The 23,763-nt window shown below is 38.6% G+C and overlaps 1 protein-coding gene across 3 annotated transcripts in view; it reads left to right on the forward strand.

The window, feature by feature from the left end:
- The first annotated feature begins 1,466 nt into the window (after positions 1-1,466).
- The window catches only part of BTLA (B and T lymphocyte associated), a 35,748-nt gene continuing 13,451 nt past the window's right edge, over positions 1,467-23,763 (forward strand). The window contains exons 1-3 of one of the 3 annotated variants that reach the window (XM_050778850.1): positions 1,467-1,585; positions 1,680-1,879; positions 21,356-21,670. In XM_050778850.1, the coding sequence (XP_050634807.1) occupies positions 1,792-1,879; positions 21,356-21,670 (403 nt within the window). In that variant the 5' untranslated portion in view covers positions 1,467-1,585; positions 1,680-1,791. Of the gene's footprint in view, positions 1,880-21,355; positions 21,671-23,763 lie in introns of all 3 variants that reach the window. The other 2 variants (XM_050778853.1, XM_050778852.1) reach the window with 2 other exon arrangements.

Raw genomic sequence — 23,763 nt, forward strand, 5'->3', positions numbered from 1 at the left:
CTCAGGACTCTACCTGCAGAAGGATAAAGAGCTAGGCGTGCTAATAAAAGCAAGAAAATATATACATCTTTTAAAAATACATTAGATGCTACATAAGATTTTTTCTAAATTTTGTCTAACTAGCATGGACTTTTTTGTATGAAAAATACTTAAAATAGTGACATAACAGTTTCAAGCTGAGATAAAGTTAATATGTTCTCTCTCTGATTTGGGCTTACGTAACCCATAAGCCATAAGGTTGTGGCTTTTGACCTCTGGGCCATTTTAAAGGGACAATGAGCCTTGCTTCAGCTGCCTCAAGAAGTTTTTACTCTACTCTGAACACGGGAAAAGGAAGGAGATGTGTAAATACTGCATAAATATTTCCCAGGATGTTTATTTAATAACAGAAATTCCAAAAGGCTGTGTGTAGCCTCTCTGTATTATACTCTATTATAGGACCAACACTAAAGGTGGATGTAAGGAAGTTGTAGTACTGGTTGAATGAGTTCTTTAAAATCGGCAATAACAACTCATTCATCATTCATCTCCAAACATAGCACACTGTCTATTTGAATCAATAAATATTGATAACTGTTTTTTTTAATTTTAATTTACCCTTGGCAACTCAATCGGGAGCTTTGAATCAAGTATTGCCCATCAGCTTCCCGGGTCTCGCCAAAATGGCCAGCAATCTATATATACTTTCCTTGCTTTTAAAACTTTCCTTGTACTTAAAAACACTGAAGTTTGGCCTTGGAAGAAAATCATCAGTCTCTGAGAAAAAACTTATATAATCGATTTCTGTCAATGATCACAAATGCCACAAATCCAGATCTCTTATTTGGAGTCTCAAATGGCAGGTGAATTTGATTAGCTCCTATGACTATAAGCTAAGCTAATTATTACAAGTGGTTGTGGAGAAAACAGTCCTATGGTGGCCTGTGGTATCTGATCTTGAACTTTTCCATTTCTTTCTTTACTGTTTCTATTCTACTTCATCAAGACAACTGCATGAAGAATGTTTAAAATGGAAATTTCCTTTAATTGATATTCAAGATCTCCTTTAGATTAGAACTTTATTATCTAGAGAGAACATGTAGCCAATATTAATGATGATCTTGTTCCATTGGTATGTATCCACAAATTAAAGACGGCTGCTCTTCCTTCTTCTGTTGAGGAAGTGCTTCCTGTCACTCATTTTCTCCATAACCTCAGATAAATCTTCACTGGTTTAATGACAATAAGCAGTCTTATCTTACTGTGACATGTACAGGAAAAACAAGAAACCTAAAATCTTTTACATAAAAGAAGTTTCATAATCACAAGCTATCACAAAGGGGAAAATGTATGCTTACCATTGATAGTTTTACCATAAATTTCCTGACCTTAATTTGATTAAAATCTCAACTTAAAGACTGTAACAATATAGATTTCTTTAAAGTTTAATCGCTCATTTCACTGAACGTAGAGTGCAGGAAAAACCTCAAGCTGGGGCAAAAATGTGGTAGAGCGGAAGGAGAAGTTAAGGACTGAGCTTCTTTGCAGAGCAGAGTGTTTGAAAGTGAACAGCCAACCTGACAAGAAGCAAAAACCACAGGACAGAGTACCACATCATCTTTCTGTTCACTTTGTTTCACAAAATCATCCAGGTTCTTCCTACTCTCCTCTCTTACCACCTCTCTCTTCTTTTTTTTTAGTTATTTCACAGATGCCACTGGGGTAGGTAAACTGACCCAACTCTGCAGCACTCAGAAGACAAAGCAAAGCCTTCTACTTGAGCAGTTTTTCCATCCCTGATATGTGCAGGAAATGAAGACATTGCCTGCCATGCTTGGAAGTGGGCGATTATTTTGGGTCGTCTTCCTAATCCCTTATCTGGACATCTGGAACATCCATGGTAAGGCACCTGCTTAGGTTATTTCTGGTTTTATTTCTCAGGGGGTCTTGGAGGCAACATTTTCCCTTGCTGAACTTAGTACAGTGTAATGTTTATACTAAGTGGGTAATCGTAGATGAAACCAAGCAGTTACATTTGCTTACCGAAGACATCGTAGAGCGTAAACCAAATTAGAACATAGTTTTCATCTATCTAAATCATAGGCATTTCATCCATAGCTTGACTGACTTTCTTAAAAAACAGGTTGATGGCAAGAAAAGAGAACTGAGTAGATGTTATAAATAGTTAAGTATGAATCTATCACTACTTTTTGCAAAAATGCTCTGGCTGCCATACTGGTGATGAATAGATAGCTCGTTTTTTCCAAACTGAGTGCAGTAGAGTGTTGCAGTGCTCAGTTGGGTAGGAGAGTTGTTGGATAATCGGGGTTATACATATCTTCATGGTTACTCTCAAATAATACTGTCTCTAAATAAAATCTCTATACTTGCTTCGTTGGGGTGTATGCCATGAGAATACCAGTTGAGAAAATGCTACAAAATATAGGAGCAGAACCTTTCGTTATTGCTTCTGTTTTGTTGAAAGGGAATGGTTCCTACTTGGTTGTCAACTGAACACAGAAAATAAGTTGGATTCTGCAAAGATGACATTTAGCCACCCCTGCAAAGACTTTATACAGGCAAAAAAAAAAAAAAAAAAAAAAAAGATAATTTCTTCTTTGTTGTAAAGTCGCTTGCTACCTTATATTGACACAGGATCCCACATATTATCAAGAGGAAAAGCCTATGAGTGGCTCATCAGAACCTTCTGATTTTTCAGGTTTTATTTTTTTATCTTTTTTGAGACAGAGTTTTGCTCTCGTTACCCAGGCTGGAGTGCAATGGCGTGATCTCGGCTCACTGTAGCTTCTGCCTCCTGGGTTCAATCAATTCTTCTGCCTCCCGGGTTCAATTGATTCTCCTGCCTCAGCCTCCCAAGTAGCTGGGATTACAGGCGTCTGCCACCACGCCCAGCTAATTTTTGTATTTTTAGTAGAGATGTTGGATAATTGGGATTATCCAACATCTGTCCTACCCAACTGAGCACTGCAAAACTCTACTGCACTCAGTTTGGAAAGAACGAGCTAGCTATTCATCACCAGTGTGGCAGCCAGAGCATTTTCACAAGAAGTAGTGATAGATTTGTACTTAACTACTTATAACATCTACTCAGTTCTCTTTTCTTGCCATCAAGCTGTTTTTTAAGAAAGTCAGCCAAGCTATGGATACAATGCATGTTGGGCAGGCTGGTCTGGAACTCCTGACCTCAAGTGATCCATCTGCCTCAGACTCCGAAAGTGCTGGAATTACAGGCATGAGCCCGTAATTTTTCAGGTTTTAAATATTCTGTCTTATTATTCCCTACAAGCGCATATTTATCAGTTTGGCTACTGCAATTTTAAATTAGAAAATCTGACCACTGAGGTTCTATGGAAAGTCCATCTATAATTTTAAACTGTGTAGTTTGGAATTTGTCTCTATGATGCCAGGATGCCATACAACCAAGTACGAAGTGAAAAAGTCCTGAGTTACTTAAGCATCTTTATGTTTGTAAGTATCTAGTATTAAGTCGACTAGGTGCTTAGATGGTTGACAATTTCCCACCTTCCATCAGATGCCTACAGTCACATAGCCACAACTGGAGTCAAATATTATTCAATAGAATTCTTCCCCATTTGAAGGACACATAAACTACTCTATGAAATTAAGAGCACTGAGTTTCAGTGCTAAACCACATTGATGGTGGGATATGACATTTATTTCTCCTAATGTGCAACCTAGCGTTTGCAAAAGTGAACTTGGGTGTTAGAACTGGGTTAATTTACTGGCTCCGCCATATGGCATTGATTAAGTCTCTTATCTTTAGTTTCCTCACTTGAACAATGGAGATAATAATCATACCTAAATTATGGGGCTGCTGTGAAGACTGTAAATGCAATAATATGGGTAAAGTGCCTAGCATAGTAAGTGCACATATTTAAAACTCAATAAATGTTAGTGGTATTTTTCCTAAATTATTTTCACCAAGCAACTTCCATGTTATTAAATGAGAATTATGTTTTAACATTATTATTTAAAATAGTTGAGTTTTTAAAGTTAAAAATAAAATAAATAAGTACAATATGTTTTGCAATATATTTAGCCCAAAATATAGTGAATCAAATTATTCAGAAAATGTAATACTGCTGGGAGCCATGGCTCTAGCCTGTAGTCTCAGCACTTTGGGAAGCCAAGATAGGCAGATCACCTGAGGTCATGAGTTTAAGACCAGACTGGTCAACATGGTGAAACCCTGTCTCTACTGAAAATACAAACATTAGCTGGGCATGGTGGGAGGTGCCTGTAGTCCCAGCTGCTCAGGAGGCCGAGACAGGAAAATAGCTTGAACCCAGGAGGTGGAGGTTGCAGTGAGCTGAGATCACACCGCTGCACTCAAACAAAAAAGGGAAAGACTTGAGTGAAGTGCTGGTCAGATATATACCAGTTGATATAATTGCAGCATCAGTTGCATTAAATTAAAGCTATAGGTTAAGAGAAGGAACATTTGGTGCAATTTGTTCTCCCAGGCAGAGCTGGCGGCTCCATTTCTTAAAACCACATTAACTACCTTATATCTTGGGGATTTCCCGTGATTTACTTAATTGCTGAGTTCTTTACAGTAACACATTTTCAAAGTGTTTCAAGATAGCCTTTGAAGATTTTTCCCCCTACTTCAAAGCCATGTGAGATCCGTGTCCTTGTTCCTAGGAGTGAGGCTGCATCTATAATAAGGCTGGAAAAAATGTAATGTTCTCTACAAGCTTCCTGTTTAAGATCCTTATTTATTACAAAAGTATGCTTGCTTAGTTTTTGTGTTTCTCCAAAAAATTAGAGAAACTTGCCCCTCAGTGTGTGGCATACAATTTCTGTTCTGATAGAAGTAATAACAATGTCAACACCTTCCCTTCATGGGCAGATCATGCTGGTAAGAACTAGACTTCAAACGCAAGTGTCTCTGTCCATTGTCTGCCCTATCGTCCTGGACCATTTGTCTGAGGCGACCCTAGACCGTAGTTCAGTTGAGGATCAACCAAGGATTCCACCTTTAGTCAGGCAGGAACACTGCAGTTAATGTCTGAGTATCGCCTAGCACCGTATAGGATCCAGAATAAAGGCAATTGGAGCTCTTTGATTGATTACTGGTTATTGTGATTTTTTGAAAAAGCAATCCTAGTCTGGTTCAGTAAGGGAAGGACACCTGTATTCTGGCTCTTTCAAGAATACAGTGGTTAGGTCTATGTCTCCATTTTGATCTGGTTTGTGTCATATTTACCCTTTATTATGACGGTCCAGTATGGTTTATGGACCAGCTTTTAAACACCATATTCCACATCCCACACAGATTGTTTTGCTCTACCACAAACTGGCCATATCTTTGGGTCAAAAAAAATCATTCCTTGAAGTTCAGGTTTTGTAGCACAGTATCTTTATAAGGCATATTTCTATGACTTCAGCTATTTGTTCCTGCTGAAATGTACATATGGTGGAATGCTAGTGATAGAGCTCTGTCTTCTGCCAAGTGCCTATGTATTATTACAATAATACCTGCCACATATTAAATAAATGTTTAGGAATGCGTTCTGTGGTTATAGGACTTCTTGAATTAAAGCATGAAAAGATTAACCTTGTGCTGATTGCAACCTTGAATATACTTTGCTATCACAGAGAAGTTTTTAAATTTCTTGCTTCCTCTGTCCTACTACCAAAGTTTCCTCTATTGTAAAGTTGAGGTCAAAAGCTATTTATCTTGCCTCATTGGGACTTTCCTACTTAATTTCCATTATTTGTGAGTTTCATCTTTATGTAGAGTCCAGAATTGTTGAAAGAAAAATATTTATAGGCATTTGTAATCAGGTCCAAAAAATAATCCTTTTCTTTGTTCCTTGGAGAAGCTGTGTGGTATAGTGGCTAAGATCAGGGACTCTAGAGCCAGACTGCCTGGATTAGTATCCTATGTCTGCCATTTAATGGTTTTGTGACTATAAAATCTCTGGTTTTCAGTTTTCTCATCTAAAAAAATGGGAGAATAATCTTATAATGTCGTTGTGACTATTAAGTAAATTAATTCTGTAAAACACTTAGAATAGTGCATGGTATGCCATTAAGTGCTGTGCATTATTTAGCTAATTTTTTTTATTTTAGTCCAACATTTCATTAATTTAATAGTCCTGTTAAAGTAACATTGGGTGGCAATTGGGAATCAACCACAAATAAAATTTTGGAGTTGACAAAAGTCTTCTATAAATTACTCTTGATATTATTATCTACTCTTTTTTTTTCTTTATTTCTTCTAAAAAAGGAAAACAGTATACACATGCAGATCATGCAGGTTTGTTACATAGGTATATGTGTGCCATGGGGGTTTGCTTAACCTATTGACCCATCCTCTAAGTTCCCTCTCCTCTCCCCACACCCCCCATTAGGCTCTGGTTTGTGTTATTCCCCTCTTTGTGTCCATATATTCTCATTGTTCAACTCCCACTTATAAGTGAGAACATACAGTGTTTGGTTTTCTGTTTCTGTGTTAGTTTGCTGAGGATGATGGCTTCCAGCTCCATCCATGTCCCTGCAAAGGGCACGATCTCATTCTTTTTTATGGCTGCATAGTATTCCATAGTGTATATGTACCACATTTTCTTTTTCCAGTCTATCATTGATGGGCATTTGGGTTGGTTCCATGTCTTTGCTATTGTAAATAGTGCTGCAATAAACATACGTGTGCATGTGTCTTTATAGTAGCATGATTCATATTCCTTTGGGTATATACCCAGTAATGGGATTGCTGGATCAAATGGTATTTCTGGTTCTAGATTGAGGAATCACCATACTGTCTTCCACAATGGTTGAACTAATTTACACTCCCACCAACAGTGTAAAAGCATTCCTATTTCTCCACAGCCTTGCCAGCATCTATTGTTTCCTGACTTTTTAATAATCGCCATTCAGACTGGTGTGAGATGTTATCTCTTTGTGGTTTTGGTTTGCATTTCTCTGATGATTAGTGATGTTGAAATTTATTCTTACATTTGTTGGCTGCATAAATGTCTTCTTTTGAGAAGTGTCTGGAGTGGTGGCTCATGCCTGTAATCCCAGCACTTTGGGAGGCTGAGGAGGGTGGATCATTTGAGGTCAGGAGTTCAAGACCAGTCTGGCCAACATGGTGAAACCCTGTCTCTACTAAAACAAAAATTAGCTGGCCATGGTGGAATATGCTTGTAAGACCAGCTACTTGGAAGACTGAGGCAGAATTGCTTGAACCCAGCAGACAGAAGTTGCAGTGAGTCAGGTTGCACCACTGCACTCCAGCTGGGTGACAGAGTGAGACTCTGTCTCCAAAAAAAAGAGAGAGAAGTGTCTGTTCATATCCTTTGCGCACTTTTTGGTGGGGTTGTTTGTTTTTTTCTTGTACATTTATTTAAGTTCCTTGTAAATTCTGGATATTAGGCCTTTTTCAGACGGGTAGATTGCAAAAATTTTCTCCCATCCTGTAGGTTGCCTTTTTGCTCTGATGATAGTTTCTTTTGCTGTGCAGAAGTTCTTCAGTTTGTTGCAACTGCTTTTGGCATTTTTGTCATGAAGACTTTGTGACAAAAATGCCAAAAGCATTATCTACTCTTGTCCTTGTCACCAAGAAATGCTAATAGTGTTTGAGAATCATGCAGCTTGAGTTGTATTGTGTCAGTGAATTGTATCATATGTGATTTGTTTCACTTTTCTAATATTTTCCATTCTCTTACCTCAAAATAAGCTCAATATTTTGTACCTTTCTGGTATACTCTCGTGGTTATGGACCTGATTTACGTGTTTATCTTGATGGAAGAAGTGCCTTGTGTGCATGTGTCTGTGTGTATGCATGCAGAGGTGTCATTTTTAGTATGCTCAGAATCTAAACATATACAATTTGAGATTCACTTAGAACAGAGTCCAGAGGAGTGTTAGATCAGTCCCAGGAAAACATCAAGTTTAGCTGGCAGAGCTCTTCAGTTTCTCTTTTCTGCCTTCTTGATAACCATGTTCATCTTATAAGTACAACCTAGAACTCACACACATCACAAATGGCCTATTATCCAATAAGTTGGCTACAAGGGAGGCTGGGGCATTGAGATTTTCATCTGCGGGGTTATGGCCCCACTTCATTTTCATCTATAATATTAGAAGATGAGAATTAATACTGGAAGACATTTAGCAGATTCTATCCACATAAGTATTGTTTACTATTTTCAAGGGCTTTGAAAATGCCAATGAATCTCAGTGTGATGTCTGTGGAGAGATATGAGGAAGTATCTGGGAAGAAAGTAGAGATTGACTTTCCCTTTCCATTCACAATACATAAGCCACACTTAATCTGAACATCACAGGTAACCATCCTTCCACTGAAGTCAATATTTAGAAATACTCATGTTGGTTTCTGATCAAATGCCAGAGGTGCTCACAGATGCTACTGTCAACAGCTTCTCAGGTATGCTCTCTGCATTTGCTGCCCTGTGTTTCTTCCTCAAGTCCCTGTGATCAAGGTGGAAAACTTAGCCTATCTGAAGGACAGGGCCTGTGTGTAACAGGCAATCAAAGGCTCTCTGGACCAGAGCTATTCTCTACATAGTCAACATAAATCATTGTTCTTTAGGACTCATTAAGTTGACTAAAAGCTTTTACTATTCAAGAGCAATAATTACATGTTGACCAACTAAAACCACCAGAAACTCATCCTTGTTACTTAGAGTAGACAGGGCTCTAAGGGGTGCAATGTATGTGAATCTTCTGGCCTAGAGAAGCAAAGTCAGTGACCAATAGGGTAGAACTGCAAGGGGACATTTGTGACTCGGCAGAGATGTAATGAAGAAATCCTGAAAGCAAGCTTAGAAAATTATCAAAGGACAAAGTTTTTTTCAATTTTCTAGTTTTGACCAAGGCAAGCCTTGCTGGTTAATATATGTCTGTAGAATTTCTTCTCCCACATAAAAGAAGATCATGCTTATATTGGATGTGCTGCCTTTCTTCTCTCTATTATCTATATTTTTTTGCCTGGTGTATATACCAGTTATTATGCACCACTGCTGATCCCTAGAATGGTTGTTGGGAGTAATTTTTCACAGCAGAGCCTTCTGTGTTTCCATCTTGTCTTTACCACTCAGGCTTTACACCTCTGGACAATGACTCAACTTCTGTGTGACTTCCCTAAATTCATCCTATCAGAAAACAATAATATCTGGTACTTACTCTTGTTGTTAGGTGCCAAGCAAAGTGCTAAGAATATTTCCTATGTGTTCCCATTTACTTTTACAACAGTCCTGCTGGATAAGAGCTTGTGCTTTGGAGTTAGCCAGGCCTGGGTTAAAGTCCTAGTCTTGACTCTTCCTCCCACCAGTTGGTGACCTTGGGCAAGTGGCTTATATTCTCTAATACCCAGTTTCCTTAACTTAAAAATAAAGGCCATAGTAGCAATTCCCTCATAAAATCATTGTGAGGGTCAAATGAAACAATACATGTTTGGTATCTAAAAGTGCCTACCTCATAATAAGAACTTTGAAAATATTAGTCATATGCTTTTTTTCCTCCTGTTAAGATAGATCTAGGTTGGTTCTACAGCTCATAGATAATGTGAGGTGGCGTGTGCTTGTGGGCAAGTGGCAAAGAACATGTAGCAGTGATTCTAGAGGTGATCTCCTAAATGTAACTTAAACTTTCCATTGGACATCTGACCTCATGACCTCTAAAGATCTCTTCTTGTTCTACTCTTAAATATCTCAAAGAGAGGAAATGACACGGGGACTTTGTAAGCTTTGCTAGATGCCGGAAAAAGCAATGACAAATACTAAAATGACTGAGTTTAGACAAAACAAGTTCAGAATTATTTCAAACATGAGAAAATCAAGAGATATATGGCTTAAAGTCTTCAGTTGCTCAATACAACTGCATTGAAGAGATCAATCTTCAAATTTACTTTCCAAATAGTCATACTACACTAACAATGAGGTATTCTAACTGTAGAAGAAATTACTTTAAAGTGTGCTAATACCATATGAAAGTACACTTAAAGAAAAGTTTCATATATGAATATAAGAAGATATATTTTTGTAAGAAGGGGATTTTAAAGAGGAAATAATAATAAAGGATGATTGTGAAAATGCTCTCAATTTTCTTGTTTCATGGTTCTTTGTTTTTGTTTTTAATAATGGGCATAAATGTAGACTTAGGCCCTGTGTATTCTTGGCATTAATACTTTCCAGTTCCATTTTTGTGAAGGAAATTTTACATTGTGTGTGTGTGTGTTTACACAGGGAGAGAATGGCTCTTCTTGTCTAAAGACCAATATCAGGTAATATCCACAGAGAATAAGTTAAATCTACTATTGCATACTACATCCTTGTCTGTGATCTGTATTGTCTGTGATCTGTATCTTTAGTGTTGTTTTTCAGGTGAGACGTATGAAAATACACTTTCATTTTACACAAGGGACTGAGGGTCAGTCAGTTTTCACCGTACTCATGAGAACAATCACAGGGTTTTCCTTAAAGTAACAATAGTCATTTTTACAATAGAAGCTCTGATTTTAACATATGTGTGTGTGCATCATACTTATTTAATTTTCTCCAGGTATTCCTAGTACTTCTGAGAATATCTGACTTATGGAGTGGGTTTATTTACCATAGAGTTAAAGTAATACCTTTAATAGACATTACATAATACATTAAATGAATACTTTCTGTATGAGGTGGAACTCCCCCACCCTAGCCTCATGTCACCACATTTCTGATTTTGTGAGTGTATGTCAGCTAGTTTATGATGGGAAAGTATGCTATCTGGGTTTTCTGATGTCGTGCATGTGATTTCCCAAGGTGTGCAAGTCAATGTCCTCCCAAGATCTTTGAAGTATGGTTCCATGGCTGCTATTGCTGTGTGTGGATTTGCCCCGACTGTGTGCAAACCACTGCCTTATGGGATCCCTAAACTCTAATTTCAAGGGAAGATTTGCGAGACAGATTATTTCCCTTCCCTGGTGGCCATCATCTCTTCCCTCCTCTCTGCCATTCCAGCCTTCTAAAGTAAGGCGGAACATACCATCTGGAGGCCTTTTTGCTCCTGAGTGTAAAGACTTCTTTCCTTCTGTAGCCCCCCCAGCATGTATCTGAAGTTTGGTTTGTTGTTTGTCTATGATAGTATCTCCTGACAGACGCTAAAATCCTGGTTGATGTCACAGAAAATTGTTGGTTTATTATACTTAGTAATCATTTTAGTTTCTCAAAAAATCATTTGTTTAATTTCTGTGTTAAACTCTGACACTTTCTTAGCTCAAGTTAGGGCAATCTGCATTCATTACAGTAATTCATTTCTTTCAATGGTTGTAACCACTTTGAAGTTTCCATAAATTTGTAAGAATTTTTCAATGGAGACAGAGTGAAACTCAGGGGAGATTTTCCTCATGATAATGGTTATAATCAAAACATATGGTCTTTAAAAACAAGAAACAATGGTATTTTACAAAATGTTCATAATCACAACCCTCTTTTTTTTAAGGGCTAATTGGTTTCAAAAATTACTTACACTCTTCAGCTCAGCAACTACACTTGCTTGGTTGGGAGTTACGAAACTATACAGTTATTTGTGGCTGGCACTCCTTTCTGATCGGCTGGTCTGTGTAGCTGGATGGCCATGGAGTGTCACTTGTTAAATATTTTTAATATCCACCCCTGAGTGGACATAAATCAGGCCTTTTCAAACTGAGTACTTGTAAAGTCTAGCTTTTCTTTAGTGGTTACAACTTAACCACTGTAAGGTATGTTGAGTTGCATATGTTCTTCACCTCTCTGCCTTTTAGCCCACCTCTCTAAGGGCTTAGGGGACTCTGCTGTGCAGCCAGTACTAGGTAGAAACAATTAGAGCTGTGAACAGGGGATTATTTGCTCCATTAACGTCTTTCTGTTCAGTCTCAGGGCACATCGTGCTTTCTCACCTTTATACCTTTCTAAGTCCAACTCCTCATGCAGAGACAGGTAACACACCATCAAGGAAGTAGCAGACTAGATAGAAGACAGAAACATGAACACATGTGATTATAAAGAGTGATGCATGTCACACAAAATAGCATCAGACGTTCGCTAGGGGGTGGGGATATGAGAGTATGGTGAGTTTGCATAAAGAAGCAGGGGCTAGGCCCGGTGTGGTGTCTCACGCCTGTAATCCCAGCATTTTGGGAGGCCAAGGCAGGCGGATCATGAGGTCAGGATATCGAGACCATCCTGGCTAACCCAGTAAAACTCCGTCTCTACTAAAAATACAAAAAATCAGCCGGGCGCGATGGCAGGCACCTGTAGTCCCAGCTACTCGGGAGGCTGAGGCAGGAGAATGACGTGAACCCGGGAGGCGGAGCTTGCAGTGAGCCAAGATCGCGCCACTGCACTCCAGCCTGGGCGACAGAGCGAGACTCTGTCTCAAAAAACAAAACAAAACAAAACAAAACACCAAACACTGACAGTGATGTGGAGAATGGATTGAGGTGGAGGGAGGGAAACAAGGCCAAGTTTGGAATGTAGACGACCATTTGGTAGGCTGTGACAATAATCCACATGAAACAGAATGAGATCCAAATTAAGGCAGTGTCATGGAAACAAATATGGAAGACATTTTCCATCCTGAATCAACTGAACTTCGCAGCCGATAGAATGGGACAGTGACAAGGAAGCAGACTAAGATGGCTCCCCAGGTTCTGGCCCATGTAATTAGGTAAATGATGGTATTATACTGTGATAATGAGAGGAGGACCAAGTTTGCCAGGGGGTTGGCTTGGAAGAAGAAAGAGATTTATCTTCCCCCATGACGCCTCTCCTGATTGACCCAGCGAGAAAGACTATCGTCCTCGTGAGGGATTTGAAAGCGCTGAGAGATTATATCATATCCTAGATAATCAAACAAAAATCTAATGGCAAAATTGAAAAGTAATGTAAGACTTTCAGCTTCTTCTTTATGCTAGAAACTGTCTTGTTACTAATGTGTCAAGGACAGTGGGATATCCACATTCCTAGGTGTGAACAAGTGGGTCCACTGTCTGTACTGAATTTAAAAACAACTAAAAGTTGGTTCCCTTTTTTTTTTTTTTGACACGGAGTTTCGCTCTTCTTGCCTAGGCTAGAGTGCAATGGCATGATCTCGGCTCACTACAACCTCCGCCTCCTGGGTTCAATCAATTCTCCTGCCTCAGCCTCTTGAGTAGCTGGGATTATAGGAGTGCGCCACCACACCCAGCTACTTTTGTATTTCTTTATAGAGACAGGATTTCTCCATATTGGTTAGGCTGGTCTTGAACTCCTGACCTCAGGTGATCCACCCGTCCTGGCCTCCCAAAGTGCTGGGATTAAGGCATGAGCCACTGCGCCCAGCCGGTTTCCTTTTAATTATCACTATATACTAGCAAATATGAACCATGTCAGAGGTGAAATATTTACCCTTCAAATATTTTTGGTCTAAGTTCTAAATACTGTGGTTACTGTTGAGTTTTATAATATATATGTAAACTTCAAATTAGCACAGTTGTAGTATATATCTTTTGACAAACTTTGCATTCTACTTGCAAGTTAACTCAGAGAACTTCCCAGTTATAGAGCTGGTCTTGGAGGTATACAATTCAGCTACTTGTGTTCATTTTGATAGTAAATTTATAATGTCCAGGATCTCTCCAGTTTCCTCCAGGGACACTTTGTGCCCTCAGTCTCAGTGGTACTACATACTCCAGTCTTTCAACATCCAGTTTTAAATAAACAACAATACCACAGAGAATGCTGAGACAAAGAAGCAGCACAGGAGCTGTTTCATTTTTGTCATTTGGTGCAAACGTCTTGAATTTTTATTTGTGTTTAAAATTTAAAACAGTGAAAAGGGTACAAATTGTGATGTATACCATTTTCGGCTTGGCAACTTTATTTCATGCATGAAATGTTAGATTGATTAATATTTTTACAATTGAAATGTATTTTTAAAATATTGTTTTAAAACTAAAGAAGAAATCAAGAAAATAAAACTTTAGTGTTACAATTTAGTAGTTACCTAAATTGTATCTTTGTAGAATTTCATTTTTAATACAACTCATTGATTAGTTATTGGACAATTATTTATATAAACTTATATCAGACTATAACTAAAGAATCAAAGTTCATACTGTTTAGGTGGATATAAAAATGATTGAATAATTACCTGTGCATTTTTCCTTTTTTGTATTTTAATATTTTTTTAAACATTTTTTAATTTGCATGGTTTTATACATGAAGTTCAACACAAGACAATGTTCATTATCTATATTTCTTTTCTGGCCATTTTATTACTTGTTTCATCTCATGATTATTTCTGAAAATATTTTTATGTATAGAGAAAGGGGTTGCTCAAAATGATGTACTCTGGACCTAAAATAAAATATAATCGGTACCACCTGAACGTGGAATATACATACCACTAGTGGTTTTGATAAAAATTTTTAAAATGAAAGAATTCCTAAACCTATAGTGACTTAACAAGGGATATTTCATTATACAAGAGCCTGGAAGGAAGTAGAAGTTTTTATTTTTTGTTTGTTTGTTTGTTGAGACAGAGTCTCGCTCTGTCGCCCAGGCTGGAGTGCAGTGGCGCGATCTTGGATCACTGCAAGCTCCGCCTCCCGGGTTCACGTCATTCTCCTGCCTCAGCCTCCCAGTAGCTGGGACTACAGGTGCCCACCACCACGCCCGGCTGATTTTTTGTATTTTTAGTAGAGACGGGTTTCACCGTGTTGGCCAGGATGGTCTCGATCTCCTGACTTTGGGATCCGCCCGCCTTGGCCTCCCAAGGTGCTGGGACCACAGGCTTGAGCCACCACGCTGGGCCAGAAGTTTTTATTCTTTTACTGCATGTATTTATGTTAATTATGTTTAGCATTGAAAATTTCCTATCATCAGACATGAATGCTTGAGAAAAACAGCAGAGATAATAAGAGCAAGAATAAAAATAACTGATAGCTCCCACTATTTGGGAGGCTGAGGCAGGAGAACTGCTTGAACCCGGGAGGTGGAGGTTGCAGTGAGAGGAGATCGCGCCATTGCACTCCAGCCTGGGCAACAAGAGCAAAACTCCATCTCAAAAAAATAAATAAATAAAAAATGAGATAAAATAACTGATCGTTGGAAGTTGAGTAACAGCCAAAAGCAACTGTCATAGTTATTCCTCTTTAGGAAATATTTATTTGATAAGACAAACTTTTGGGGGATAGCTTTGTGTGTCCTGAGTATCATATGATGGATATTCATAATTCAGAACAGGCGAAAAGGAGTGTTAACAAGCTTGTCAGATGGACAATTAGAATTGTGTCGACGGGGCCCGGCGGCTCACGCCTATAATCTCAGCACTTTGGGAGCAGAGGTGGGTGGATCACCTGAGGTCAGGAGTTCGAGACCAGCCTGGCTAACATGGCGAAACCCCGTTTCTACTAAAAATACAAAAATTAGCTGGACATGGTTGTGGGCGCCTGTAATCCCAGCCACCTGGGAGGCTGAGGCAGGAGAATCGCTTGAACCCGGGAGGCGCAGGCTGCAGTGAGCCGAAATTGTGTCACTATACTCCAGCCTGGGCAAGAGTGAGACTCCATCTCAAAAAATATATAAATTAAAAAAAAAAAAGAATTGTGCTATTTGTCTCAGTGGTCATTTTTACACTATAAACATCAGTGTTAGCCTCTGAGAGATAGGAAGTATTATAATACCTTGTTTGTGCACAGAGAGAGTCCTCTTGATTTTAATGCCTATTTGCAAGCCTGCATTCATCATCGGTTCATTCCTCCATTCAAGAAAAATTCCTGTGCCAGTCAGTATGATTGTGAATGGTCATTATCCTGCTGATAAGAATATTTAGGAACTGCAATGTTTCCATAATCCCGTTGTGAATCAGTGACGTCACCAACTCAGAAAGCTGGCTCTTTTCTCCAGCCCTAACCCACTTTGTGCACTGCTCCGGAGCATACAGTCACGAAAGACAGAACTTGAAGTGATGTCTAATTGCGCCACTAACATCAAGTGATAGCCCTGTGGCTAAATAGAAAGGTAATATATTGTGATAGAAATAGAAATTGCAGGCTAAAAGTGATTTCATAGTTTCAGTCACACATTGAGGAAGGTGAAGTTGTGTGTGTTAGTGTGGTCAGGGGGTGGTGAGTGAGAACTTTCTTACTTTTACAGCTCAACGCTTTCATCTTATTTTGAAGAAACTGAGGACCAGCAAAACTGGGGGACTATCTTCAAATTCGCTCAATGTGTTAGCATTTGAAACAGACATGTTCAAAGGAATAGTCTCATTTTTAGCTATTTCCATGTCCTTTATGAATATCCCCCAAAATTAGGCATTGTATTTTTTCATGGTGGATAAGCAAAGTTTAAACTCCTGCCTAATGCTTATTCCATTTGTTCTGAAACAACCGGTGGTCTCCATGTCATCATGTCAGAAAACCATGATCTAGTTGTGTATCAATGATCTAAATCTATCATGAGATTCCTGGTCTCTAAGACTTTTCCGTTCCATTTCCTCACTCTTAAAATACCTCCCCTGTCCCATGCACTGCCCTGATTGCCAAAGGGCTACTCATTTACCGAGGTTCAGCTCAAGTATTGCCCTTCCATGAAGCTTTGTTCCAGCTGAAGTTAACCTTCTGCAGACCCATGCAAAGTTGTTTGTACCTCTGGTTTGTTTTTTTGTTTTTTTAGAGTCTCACTCCATTGCCCAGGCTGGATGGCATGATCTTGGCTCACTGCAACATCCAACTCCCTGGTTCAAGCAATTCTCCTGCCTCAACCTCCTGAGTAGCTGGGATTACAGGCATGCACCACCACACCTGGCTAATTTTTGTATTTTTAGTAAAGATGGTGTTTCACCATGTTGGTCAGGCTGGTCTTAAACTCCTGACCTCAGGTGATCCACCTGCCACAGCCTCCCAAAGTGCTAGGATTACAGGCATGAGCCACCATGCCCAGCCTTGTTTGTACCTCTTTACAGTGTTATATAACACTCTCCCAATTGTCATTCATTTTTATTTCCCATTAGAAGGCAAGCTCCACAAATGCAGACATCCTGTCCGATTCATTCCTAGGCTTCCTAACAACCAGCATGCAAGGACCCTCAAGCCTTGCTTTCAGCTCAGTAAACTGAAAGAACAAAGAGTGGTATATAGTAAATTTATTCTAGAAAGGTGTCCTCTGGCCGATGTGGTGGCTCACGCCTGTAATCCCAGCACTTTGGGAGGCCAAGATGAGCTGATCACCTGATGTTGGGAGTTCAAGACTAGCCTGACCAACATGAAGAAACCCTATCTTTACTAAAAATACAAAATTAGCTGGGCCTGATGGCTCATGCCTGTAATCCTAGTTACTCAGGAGGCTAAGGCAGGATAATCACTTGAACCCGGGAGGCAGAGATTGCGGTGAGCCGAGATCGTGCCATTGCATTCCAGCCTGTGCAACAAGAGTGAAACTCTGTCTCAAAAAAAAAAAAAAAAAAAAAAAAAAAAAGAAAGAAAGAAAAGAAAAGAAAGGAAAAGAAGGGAAAAGAAAGGAAAAGGAAAGAAAGGTGCCCTCATTGTTAGATACTCCCGCCTTACCAATTAAATGGTAAACTCTTTGAGGGTAAAAGATCTTTGTCTATAACCATCTCATTGTTTTTCATAACTCTAGCACAGACTTATAGGCTCCATAAACTGTTATTGACTTATCCAAGAAAATTAAAAGGGAAGTTAGGAGGCTGAGGGAGTCTGTTAATTTCAGGGAGAGGAACGCGCTTCTGGAAACAAGAGTTTCACTTGACCTTTCTGCCTCTGGCCTTCTTACTTTTGTGTTGTAAGTCTAACCACATTCAGGTACACTTCCTTTTGGTAAAATATTTTACCCTTTCTCTTCATTTTTTTGAAAACCTCATCCTTATAACTTACCTTTCAGTTTGGTTTCATTTTAGTTCTGAACTTTTGGAAGCAACTGAATTAGGAAGTCTTAAAGTGAACTTGTTTGAGGTCTCAGAGCAGTTAAAAGTAAGTAAATATTAAGAGGTTCTAAAAGTTTTCTGCAGGTCCTTTTTCTCACTCTGATTCCTGGAAACTCAATCAAGTTTGTATTAATCTGAGCAGAGATTAATGAGATGTGAGCAGGAAAGGTTTTTAAGTAGGATGTGAGTGAAAGCTATATTAGGTGTAAGAAAATAGATACAATGAGAATATTTATGCTGGCAAGGAGGGTGTAGAAATGAGGTGAAACCTTGTTCTGGATAGACATGTATGTGAAACTCAGGGTCAAAAGTTGCTCCTTGGTTCAACATCTGACAAGCTGTGTGATCACAGGCAAGGCCTTTACCTGTCTTTGTATTTAAAAGAGAGTTTTGGCTATAATCTCTGTTACGCTTATGTCATTATAATGTATGATACTGTAAATCTATTCAGAAGAATGCATGAAAATGAGTGAAATAAATAAACGAAGGAGATGGATTAGACATATTGCTAAGGGGGGGGATAGTTCAAAACATAGAAATAAAGGCTAAGAAAGAACTGTAAGAGTGGAGAAAAAATAATTTAAAAGAAAATACTTTTAGGATCATGTGCTTAGCCTTAACTTTACTGGAAAATAAAAAAATACAAATCAACACAAAGTGCAAAACTAAAGGGAAATGAAGAACAAGCCATTGGAAACTGGAGTAAAGGCCGTCCTTGTCATACAGTTCCTAAGAACTTGGTGGAAGTGTATCTATGTCTTAGGACTTTACGGAAAGCAGAAATTAAGAGCAATAATTTAGGATATCTGGTGGAAGAAATATCTAAGCCTCAAAGCATTTAGGCTGCTGTGTGGCTACTTTTAACTGCTTACAGTAAGAGGCAGGAGGGGAAAAAATGACTTAAACATGGAATTTATGATTAAAAGAGAAGCAGAATAGAAAGACTTGGAAAACTCACTGCCTAGCCATATAAAAAGTGAAAAGGCACGTTTGGGAGAAAATACTAAGGGTGTGGCCTAGTGACCATTGTTAAAGCGATTAATACGGATAGAAGGGAGTGTAGTACTATTCAAGAAGTTGCGGAAAAAGGCCCTGAAGGCATTTCAAAGCCTTTGAGGCTGCCCCTCCCATCATAGGCTCAGAGCTCAGAGGGCAAATTGGTTTCAGAGGAAACTGGAGTGCCTTTTACAGGCTTGCTGCCCAGATCTGCCGCAGGTTTCTGCTCTCTGAATCAATGTACTTTGTAATCTCCCCCACCCTTAAGAAGGTTCTTTATAATCTCCCCCAACCTTAAGAAGGTTCTTTGTAATCTCCCCAACCTTGAGAATGTACTTTGTGAGATCATCCCTTGCCCCCAAAACATTGCTCTTAACTCCACCGCCTATCCCAAAACCTGTAAGAACTAATGATAATCCCACCATACTTTGCCGACTCTCTTTTTGGACTCGGCCCGCCTGCACCCAGGTGAAATAAACAGCTGTGGCTCACACAAAGCCGTTTGGTGATCTCTTCACACGGACACGTGAGACACTGTCTTAGTCTGTTTTCTGCTACTATAACTGAATACCTGAGATTGGATAATTTATGAATCATGGAAGTTTTACTTGGCTCATGGCTCTGTAGGCTGAGAAGTCCAGAGAAGGGTGGGGGAGATTACAAAGTACCAGCACAGTGCTCCTTGGCTGCTCCGGCTATGGCTCAAGTGAACCCAGGTGCAGTTCAACCCACTACTCCGTAAGGTGCAATTGGTAAACCTTGGTGGCAAGCACTTGTTAAGTGTGCAGGCTAGCAGAATGCAAGAAGCGTGGGCCACAACTTCCTCCATGTAGATTTCAAAGGATGTTGTGGACAGCCTGAGGGCCCAGGAAGAGTCCACTCCCATGGCAGTGCCTAGTGGAGGCATGGGAGTGGACCTCCACTGAGACCTGAGAACTGTGGAGCTATTAGCCTGAAGCATTAGCCTGGGAGAGCGCAAGCAGGAGTCTCTAACTTGTGAGTGCTGAAGCATCAACCAAGGCCAGCAATGCCATTTTATTTCTCTATTGGGTTTTGGACTTACTTGGGACCTGTTACTTTCTCATTTTTGCCTATTTCTCCCTTTTGGAATGGGAATATTTATCTTATATCTGTCCTACTACTGTATTTTGGAAGTAGATAACTTGTTTTGATTTCACAGGATCATAGTTGGAGGGAATATGCTTCACAGTGAATTGTGCCTTGAATCTTACCTATATCTGATTTAGATAAGACTCTGAATTTGGCATTTTGAGTTGATTCTGGAATAAATTAAAACTTTTGGGGCTATTGAGATGGAATGAATGTATTTTGTATGTGAAAAGAACATGAGTTTTGGGGGACCAGGGACAGAATGCTATAGTTTGAATGCCCCCTCCAAAATTCATATTGAAATTTTATTGCCATTGTAACAGTATTATGAGATGGAACCTTTAAGACATCAGTAGATTATGAATGTATTAATGCCCTTATTGTAGGAATAGATTAGTTATCATGGGAGTGGGTGCCTGATAAAAGGATAAATTTTGGTCCCCATTTTTCTCTGTCTTGTGTGCTCCCTTCCACCTTCTGCTTTCTGTCATGAGATAATGCAGCACAAAGGCCTCTGCTAGATGCTGGCACCATGCTCTTGGACTTCTCAGCCTACAGAGCCATGAGCCAAGTAAAACTTCCATGATTCATAAATTATCCAATCTCAGGTATTCGGTTATAGTAGCAGAAAACAGACTAAGACAGTGTCTCACGTGTCCATGTGAAGAGATCACCAAACGGCTTTGTGTGAGCCACAAGGCTGTTTATTTCACCTGGGTGCAGGCGGGCCGAGTCCAAAAAGAGAGTCGGCAAAATGTGGTGGGATTATCATTAGTTCTTATAGGTTTTGGGATAGGCGGTGGAGTTAAGAGCAATGTTTTGGGGGCAAGGGGTGATCTCACAAAGTACATTCTCAAGTTTGGGGAGATTACAAAGAACCTTTTTAAGGTTGGGGGAGATTATAAAGAACCTTCTTAAGGATGGGGGAGATTACAAAGTACATTGATCAGTTAGGGTGGGGCAGAAACAAATCACAATGGTGGAATGTCATCAGTTAAGACTATTTTCACTTCTTTTGTGGATCTTCAGTTGCTTCAGGCCATCTGGATGTATACATGTAAGTCACTGGGGATATGATGGCTTAGCTTGGGCTCGGAGGTCTGACAGAGGATTAAATGATTTATTTCACCTTTTAAACATATTTATTATGTGCCTAATAAGTATGAGACATTCTGCTAGTGAGGCTTAATTACTAGAAATTGGGGAATTGTTTTTGAAAATTACCAAATAATGCTTGAGAACTAATGAAGTCACATATATATGGTACTTCCAGAAGAACATATTTGATTTTAGTTTTGTTTTTATCTTTTAGGCAAAGAATCATGCGATGTACAGCTTTATATAAAGAGACAATCCTATCACTCCATCTTCGCAGGAGATCCCTTTAAACTAGAATGCCCTGTGAAATACTGTGCTCACAGGCCTCAAGTGACTTGGTGCAAGCTCAATGGAACAACATGTGTAAAACTTGAAGGTAGACACACAAGTTGGAAACAAGAGAAGAACCTTTCATTTTTTATTCTACATTTTGAACCAGTGCTTCCTAGTGACAATGGGTCATACCGCTGTTCTGCAAATTTTCTGTCTGCTATCATTGAAAGCCACTCAACAACTCTTTATGTGACAGGTGAGTTCTCAATATCTAGACCATCTGATATTTTTCTCATAATGTTTCCAGGGAGAGGGTGATTCAGTTTCTCAAGTGATTATTTAGAAAGTCAATTCCCATAGCACATCTGAAATCTGCTACACCTCACAGATTGTTATGTGCCAGTGTGTACATATGTATGTGTATGTGTGTGTTTGAGATGAGTGAGATAGAGGAGAGTAGAGAAATAGATAATAAAAGTTATTGTTTTTGACTTTAGGGATTATAAAATTTATTTCATAAGTCCAAAAGTAGACCACTGAAATATCGAAAAAATTATAAAGTGAATACCTATAGGTGCTAATAGCTCTGTGATTCTTTGTCTTTGGTTTTTTTTCTTTTCTTTTCTTTTCTTTTTTTCCCATTTTTCTGTTCTTTACTTTTGTTCATTACAATTTCTTGAATTTATGTTTGTGGTGCTTCAGCAGTTACACACTTCTTAATAGTTCACAGTTTGTTTAGAGGAAAAACAGCAAACAACTAACCTGGCTTCCTAATGATTTTCTGGGAATATTCAGAGCTTCATCTCTCTCCCCTGTTCCCCGACAGAGGCCTTTAATGTGCTTTGACAACTAAGGAAGGACAGATAGAAGTTAAGCTGGGGGAAACCAAGCTGAATAAAACATGAAAAAATACATAGAGAGGGGAGTAAGTGAGAGTAAAAAACATTTGGTTTATAAAAATTTTATAGCCAACATCATATTCAGTGGTGAAAGGCTTAGAGCTTTCCCCCCTAAGAGCAGGAACAAGACGTGGATTCTCGCTTTTGCCATTTCAATTTAACATTAAACTGCAAGTTCTAGCCAGAGCAAATAGGCAAGAACAGGAAATAAAAGGTATCTAACTTAGAAAAAAAGAAGTAAAACTTTATTCACAGATGGCATGAACTTACGTGTAGAAAAATTCTTAAAAATTTATTTAAAACTATTAAAGCTAATACATGAATTTAGCAATTCCACATGATACAGGATCAACACACAAAAATCAGTGATATTTCTGTACACTAGCAATAAACAATCCACAAAGAAAATTAAGGAAACAGTTCCATTTACCATAGCATCAAAAAGAATAAAATATTTAAGAATAAATTTAACCAAAGAGGTACAAGAGTTGTACACTGAACAAAGAAAACATGGCTGAAAGAAATTCAAGAATATGTAAATAAATACAAAGACATTCTGTATTCATGGACTGAAAGATGTAATATTGCAAAGATAGCAATATTCCCCAAGGTGATCTGCAGATTCAGTGCGGTTCCACTAAAATCCTAACAGCTTTTTCTTGCTATTGCAGAAATAAAAAAGCTGATCCTAAAATTCACAGTGAGTTGCAACAGACCCAGAATTGCCAAAACACTCTTGAAAAAGAACAAAATTGAAGCTAAGACTTCCCTATTTCAAAACTTACTACAAAATGACAGTAAAAAAAAAAACACAGTAGAACTGTCATATGGATAGACAAAGAGATCAATGCAAATAGAATTCAGAGTCCAGAATAAACTCCACATATCTGTAGTCAATTGATTTTTGATAAGGGTGCCAAGATTTTTCAGTGGGTAAAGAATAGTCTCAATAAATGGTGCCAGGATAATTGGATATTCATATGTAAAAGAATGAATTTGAACCCTCATCTCACACCATATTTTAAGAAATCAAAATGTCAGAGATTTAAGTAGAAGAGCTAAAACTATAAAAACTACATTATATAAAACAATAAAACTCTGGTTTCTTAGGAGAAAACATAGGGATAAATGTTTCTGATCTTGGATTTAGTAGTGCTTTCTTAGATATGATTACAAAAGCGTAATCAACAATAACACCAAAAATAGATAAATTGGACTTCATAAAAATTAAACACTTGTTCATCAAAAGACACTAAAATTCAACAACAAATAGACTGGCAACCTAATTTTAGAATGAGCAAAGGACTTGAATAGACATTTCATCAAAGAAAATACATAAATGGCCAATAAACATGTGAAAAAAAATGCTCCATGTCATTAGTTACTGGAGATTTGCAAATCAAAACCACAATGAAAACCCACTTCATACCCATTGAATGACTAGAATAAA

This window comes from Macaca thibetana, chromosome 2 (assembly GCF_024542745.1).
Source record: "Macaca thibetana thibetana isolate TM-01 chromosome 2, ASM2454274v1, whole genome shotgun sequence".
NCBI lineage: Eukaryota > Metazoa > Chordata > Mammalia > Primates > Cercopithecidae > Macaca > Macaca thibetana.